At 39.5% G+C, this 6,868-nt stretch overlaps 2 protein-coding genes across 2 annotated transcripts; both read right to left on the bottom strand.

Annotated features, from left to right (window-relative positions):
• Positions 1 to 723: 723 nt before the first annotated feature.
• Positions 724 to 3,399, bottom strand: LOC149236186 (uncharacterized). Its single transcript, XM_089368802.1, has one exon. The coding sequence runs from the start codon at positions 3,397 to 3,399 to the stop codon at positions 724 to 726; it is 2,676 nt and encodes an 891-aa protein (XP_089224928.1).
• A 129-nt stretch (positions 3,400 to 3,528) lies between these two features.
• LOC149236185 (uncharacterized) lies at positions 3,529 to 4,740 on the bottom strand. The gene has a single exon (XM_089368801.1). The coding sequence runs from the start codon at positions 4,738 to 4,740 to the stop codon at positions 3,529 to 3,531; it is 1,212 nt and encodes a 403-aa protein (XP_089224927.1).
• Between the last annotated feature and the right edge of the window lie 2,128 nt (positions 4,741 to 6,868).

Genomic DNA, 6,868 nt, shown 5'->3' with positions numbered 1-6,868 from the left:
AAAATTAGACAAATTAAAAGTGATTATTTTTTTTTGTTTGAGCCGTGATGGAGATATGACATGGGCAGATAAAAACGTGAATGTGTTATTAATATTTACATTATATTTCAATAGCTATGGTAATTTTTCTAGGAAAACAACCGTATTTACTTTTCAAAATTTATATAAATATAATTTTTAATCGAATTATAAAGTAATTTCAAGAATAATTTGAAATTTGATGAATAAGAACTTATTTAAACAATTAACTTCACTTTTATTAGTTAATTTTTAAAATAGGTATAAAATGTACCATCAAATTAAATTCAATTCTATAAAAAAACAAATAGCAATCCACTTAAATAAATATGATTTTTTCAGGGTGAAAAAAGCGAGATTGTATTATATAAGATATATAAAAGACAGATCAATACATTTGCATGTAATTCTGTATATGGCCAATTTATGGCTTGAAATATTTGAAGGCAAAGTAGAAGAAAAGGGAAGCATAATCCCAGCAGAAGAGCAAAATTCTCTAGAAAAAAACGACAGACCACAGGGCTGTCATTCAGAAACAAAAATTAACATTCTCATAGAGACAACATAGGAGTAGCTTTTCAGAAGTACTCGATGGGAAATTCACATTATGCTTCAGCCATTCATAAAACAAAATTCGGAGGTACCATAGGACAAAAAGAGGAGCAAAAAAAACAATGCATACCTGTGCTTCAGCAACTATGAAATTTAGAAATCTGGAAGGGAAAAATCCATGATAGAGAAAATATCCCCTTCAGACGTTACCTTCATAGACCAAAGGCCTGGTTCCGAATGTAAACCCTCCTTAGACAAAAAGTCTGCTTGTTGGTTCTGTGTCCTGTTGATGTGATGAATAGAATATCCTTCCATCCTTCTCCAGAAAAACCTGATCCTGTCCATCCATCCTACCAGGTGAGGCTTGTAGATGTTGTTTTTCCCTGATACATAATCCACCATTACTTTGGAATCTCCATAAATTGAGACTGCCTGAATATTTAGAAAAAAGCAAAAATTCAGAAGGCCAGCAAGGGCCATCGCCTCAGCTTTGCTGTTGGAACCCATTCCCCCATTCCAATGGATGAGATATTGAACATCTTCATTCATTATAATGTGCACTCCGCAACCGCAGGAACCTTTCTGCTCGGCTCCATCAAAATACGCTCTTGGCAACACTGAATGAGGCTGTACATGTTCCTTATGATCCTCCTTTTTTTGCTTGTGCGGCTTCTCCGGTAAAGAGTCGTAGATTGAGACAATATGAGATAAAATTTCCAAGAAAGGCACTTTTCTGTCATTGAAAATAACATTGTTTCTCCATTTCCAGATGCTCCAGAGAGTGATAATAATTATCGGCCTCCATGACTCCTTCTGTCCACTCCACCACAGAAACGCTTCTTTTGTGGAAGCATGTGTAATATGTGGGATTCCATATAAATTTTCCAGAGATTGCCACAATAGTTGAGTTCCTTGGCAATTAAAAAACATGTGACAATTGATTTCCTCAGCTGATTTGCATATTAGACAGATACTCGGCCCTTGCCATCCCCGCTTTTTTAAGTTTTCCCAAGATAAATTTTTGTTGTGGAATGTCAGCCATGAAAAATAAATCATTTTGGAGAGACATCCCGATTTCCAAAAGACAGTTGGGAATATAAGATTGGGAGCTGCACCCCTTAGACCAATCATATTCTGATAAATATCCTTAACACGGACCAGGTTGATACCTTTTGAATTCTTCCATATAAGACAGTCAGATTCCGAAGAGCGGAAAATGTCGCAGTTTCTCAGGCATGTCCTGATGATCTCCCATTGTCGAGCTATAGAAGCTGGCATCCCCATATTCTCTGCTTCTTTCCATAAAGGAATCGATCCCTGCCAATCTGAAATCAATTTATCCCAATAGAAGAAACCTTTTCTATGAAAAAAATTTATTAAAGTTTCAGGCACAAAGATCTCCTCGGCACCGCTCAGAAAATGGTCTCTTCCAATAAGGATCTTGCTACCAGATTGGAAATTCCATGTTAGATTCTTCAAAAAATAACTTTCTATCTTGCAGAAGCTCAACCATATTGATGACCCATAAGAGGAACCTATCCTTCCAACCCTGTACCAGTGTGAGATATCCTTACTGCCCATGTATTTCTTTTGAATTGAGTTGCTCCATGGGCCTTCTCCATAAATCCCTCTCCACAAAGACTTACATAGAAGTGCCTTTCCGAAAGTCCGCAAGTCCAGCAGACCCCATCCCCCCATGCTCTTTGGCAAAGAGATATCAGATAATTTGGAGAGATGAAATTTCCTTTTTTTCGATTGGCCGCCCCATATAAAATTCGCAGTTAGCTTATTCATTTTTTGAATGATACTTGTAGGTAGAAAGAATAGATGGGCCCAGAATACTGCGAGTTGATTTAAGACCGATTGAGCCAAGGTCACTCTTCCTGCCAGTGATAAGCATCTGTATTCCCAAACTGATATCTTTTTGTAGTATCTATCTAAAATCCATTGCCAGTCCTTCTTTGAATATCTGTTTGCCTTTAACTGGAAACCCAAGTATGTTATTCCATGCTTAATGGATTTCGCCTCTATTCCAAAAAGTGAAGATAACCATTCTATTGCTTCCTTATTGACATCATTATGATAGATTACTGACTTAGATTTGTTAATTTGCAGTCCTGTAGCTTTTTGAAAGTTTTCAAGGATGTCATAAAAACATAACCAGGTGAGTCTGCACAACATACCAAACATAAGAATATCATCTACAAATAAGTTATGCGAGATGGAATTGTTCCTGCATATTTTCAATGGGCTACATCTGTTTTCCTTGACTGCCTTATTGATGTGGAGACTAAGGCAATTCATTGCCAAGATGAATAAGAGGGGTGACAGGGGACAGCCTTGGCGAAGTCCTCTAGCAGCTAAGAAATAAGAGGATGGTATCCCGTTTACAATGATAGCATAGTTCACCTTCTCAACACATGCCATGATCCAGTCAATCATGTTGGCCCTTAATCCAATATTTGCAAGTAAACACCTGATGAAAACCCAATCAAGGCAGTCGTATGCCTTGCGGAGGTCGATCTTGAAAATGACAGCATCAATTTTTTTTGAATGCATGGCAAACAGACTTTCTTGTGTATTTGCAACTGCGTCCAGAATATTTCTTCCCTTTAAAAAGCCATGCTGATCCTTTGTTAAGAATCTTGAAAGAGTTTCTTTGATTCTTTCCACAATAATTTTCGAAATAATTTTGAAAGAAATGTTACAAAGGGAAATCGGTCTAAAGTCTTGGAAGGATTCTGCTTCTCCTTTTTTTGGAATGAGTGCTATATGAGTGGAGGAAATTTTCTGGTTGATACTGCCTGATATCCTGGATCCTTCTACCATTCTTAGCAGATCAGTTTTTATAAGATCAAAAAAGTGTATGAAGAATTCTATCGTCCAACCGTCTGGACCTGGACACTTATCCCTTTTAAAAGATTTCATTGTTTCTAACAGCTCCTCCTCGGATACCGGCTAGAAAATTTGATCATTTAGGTCATCATCGAACATCTGTGGAAGTAAATCAATGCCCCATAAAATGTCTTGAAACCTGCAATCCTCAGCTCTCTTATACTGATTTTCAAAGTATCTTACGGCCTCGTTTGAAATGTCCTGTTGAGAGTATAGGAATCCTCCTCTTCCATCACTTATTTTCCATATAGAATTTTTTTCACGCTTGGAACTCGTAAACTTGTGAAAATTTTTTGTGTTCTTGTCCCCCTCCTTGAGCCAGATCGCCCTACTCTTTAATCTCCAAAAAGCTTCCTCCTGTTCTAAGATTTTTAATTTTTTCTTTTGTAGCTCCTTTATTCGGCATCTCATTTTGAAAGTGAGAAGATGAGAAGCCAGGGTTTCCGAAGTGCTGTCCAATTCCTTTTGGATCTCCTGAAGAGCTGTTCTATTCATTTGCCTTTTCCTGATTTTCCATTCCTTGACCACCTTTTTAATGGCGTCCAGCTTGTCCCTGAAGGTCAAAAAAGGAGGAATATTCTGCGTTGATGACAGATCTCTCCAGGTTCTTATAATAAGATCATTAAACTCCTGTTCTTCCAGCCATGTCCTATTAAATTTGAATGAGTAGCCCTTTCTAAAGCCCTTTTCTCTCCAGTCTAAAAGAATCGGTCTATGATCTGATATGAACACATTCTCAATTGTTGAGAACGGCATGCCCATCTTATCAATTAAACTAGCATGTAGGATAAATCTGTCGAGTCTTTTGGCTATATAAGCCTCTTTGATCCTTCCATTTTCCCAAGTCGGGAGCATTTTGAGGGGGATTATATCAATAAGATTCCTGCTTAAAAGCTCATATTTGATGCGGTCTGCAAGTGGATCCTTCTTTCTGCTGATACCCCATGTTTCATCCAAGTTTAAGGTGATATTTAGATCTCCTGCAATCATCAAATATTCAATGTCAAAGATTTCTGAAGCAAATAATTTCTCCCAGAATGGCAATCTGTTTTTATAAGGAGCGTATATGTTCAGAATGTTGATGGGATAGTCATTTCCCCTGATTTGAGCTGAGATTAGAATGCCCGCCAAACATCTATATGCCTTTGCTTTGATCCAATCAGGATCCCATAAAACCGCTAGGCCTCCAGAAAGACCATTAGCTTCCAAAGCGGTAATATGCCAGGAGGGAAACATTTTCCTGAAATAGGAAATTGACACAGAAGAGTTATGCATGGTCTCTTGAATTAATATGATTTTAGGACTTGCTGAAAGGAAAAGATTCTTTAGGGCCAGGAATTTTAGGTCTGCCCCTAGACCTCTTACATTCATGGATATGATGAATGTCATTGGGGATTCTTTTCGGCCATGCTTGCTCTAAGAGGCCATTCTTCAGTCATATCAGTGATAGGGACATCTATAAGAGAGAGATTACGAACTCCTCTGCCTGCTCCATCGATCCTCCCCCTGAAGTGTCTACTGCCCCTATTATTTTTTCTCCTCACTGTAATGTTTTGTGTATAATTTGGGCTTATTTGAGGAGAAGATTGTTTCCCCAGCTTGTGAATGGTAAGGAGACAACGTTCCAACGATTTCTTGTTTAGAAGGTAATCCAAGTCACTGCCAATAGAGTTTGTGGGTGAGGAAATAGGGGAGTTTAAAGGAGTAGCCGTAATCATAGAATCTTTTCCTTTTCCAGATGGAGTCTTTTTCTTTTTTGGAGACGGGGAAGAGGATGGAATGAGGGTAAAGTGGACCTCTCTGTTGAAATCTTTACAGGGCTGAGGGACCGGGGGAGGAAGAGGGATTTCATGATCAGAGGCTGGTTCCAAAGGAGGCATTGAAGGAGAGATAATATCCAGCGGATTTGGGATCTTGAGATGAGGAGGAGATTGATGTTGGATTTCAAGGTTACTAACCCTTCGCTGATCATCTGACTCCGATGGAGACAGAATTTTTGAATTTGTTAACTTCTCTATTCCCAGGGATGGGGACTTTGTCCTATAATTCTTTGCAGCAAAACGGGGAAGACCATGATGCTTTCGACTTTTTAAGACAGGACAACGAGGGCAATTCTTGATTAAGTGTCTCGTCTGGTGGCATGCAGAGCACCTAAAGGGCACTCCCCAAAAGTCCAGCCTCTGATTTATTTTCAGCTCCCTCTAGAAAATTTCAATATGGTCCGGGAACCCTCCTCTGTAAGCTTTTTCTATGAGAATCCAAGCCACACGCTTATCTTTTTCTCCCAGGCATCTAGGGTCAACATATACACATCTTCCTATGGCATTTCCTATTTCTGTTAAGGTTTCCTTTGACCATAACTCCAGGGGCAGCCCGGGTAGCTTTACCCATATCAAATTGTTGGTAGGAGTATTCTTCAACGGGTTATAGCCCATATACCACTTATGTAACGCCAGAAAACTCCTTCCATACACCCATGGCCTATTCTGAATGGTTTCCAGATCACTGGTACTCAGGAAATGAAAGCAATACCATTCCTTCAATAATCTGGCCACGATAGGAACATAGCCTATCAGAGGTTTCCATTGTCGTTCGAGCCAGATTCTCATGTTGGAGTCATCCATCTCTGGAAAGTGCCAACGGCCAACCAGAGCATAATCTTGGAGGCTTTCTATGCGATCAGACAAGAAAACACTTTCAAGCCTGATTGCCGCAGGTGGGGGAGAAGTTTTGACAGGCTTCAGATTATTTTTTGAATAGGTCGATGGCTCGCCATAATCCTTTTCCTTTTGAAAAACATCGGTTTGACTGTCTTCGCGGCAAGGTCTTGCCTTTGCGCGATCTTTTCCATCCATGTCATCATAGTGGTATGAGGGTCGGATAAACATATCATCCAACGTGGATTGCCATTTATTGGACAGCTTGGCGGCACCCTGGTAGGATTCTGCCTGAATGGCCGCATGGACCATGGCCCCCATGGCTGATGAGTCAGACGTAAGGTCCATTCATAAAAGGTCCACCTACCTTCTTAACTCAGAAGTACTGATAAATCCAAAAGGGGATATGTCAGATCAGGAAATTAAGATTGTAACATGAGTGGACAAGTCACTCTCTGAATAAAATACCCAGAAAAGATAGGATCAAAAGAGCAAAACGAGGATTTTTGACAGAAGGACTGACCAGAAGAAGCCTCGGGAATGATCAGAGGGCCAGCTGTCTTCCGAATTTGAATGAGGATGACGGAAACATGAGGTAGGATATGTCAGATAGTGAGGAGTTTTGAAAAACGATGGCTTTTCTTGTTCCCGGATATCTAATCTCGTCCTTTGAAATATTAATTGATCCTGGATCTCGTAAGATTTGAATCAATAATCTCTGCCCGAGACAGTCCTGGGGAAAAGGG

The sequence above is a fragment of the Pinus tabuliformis genome, chromosome 8, assembly GCF_031772625.1.
Source record: "Pinus tabuliformis cultivar Carrire ecotype Pingquan chromosome 8, CPIR1, whole genome shotgun sequence".
Lineage (NCBI taxonomy): Eukaryota > Viridiplantae > Streptophyta > Pinopsida > Pinales > Pinaceae > Pinus > Pinus tabuliformis.
Note: the sequence above shows the minus strand (reverse complement) of the source record. Positions and strands in the feature narration are given on the sequence as shown.

Excerpts from the sequence above, each read along its gene's own strand:
- LOC149236186 (XM_089368802.1), bottom strand. The coding sequence starts at position 3,399 with ATGGTAGAAGGATCCAGGATATCAGGCAGTATCAACCAGAAAATTTCC.
- LOC149236185 (XM_089368801.1), bottom strand. The coding sequence starts at position 4,740 with ATGCATAACTCTTCTGTGTCAATTTCCTATTTCAGGAAAATGTTTCCC.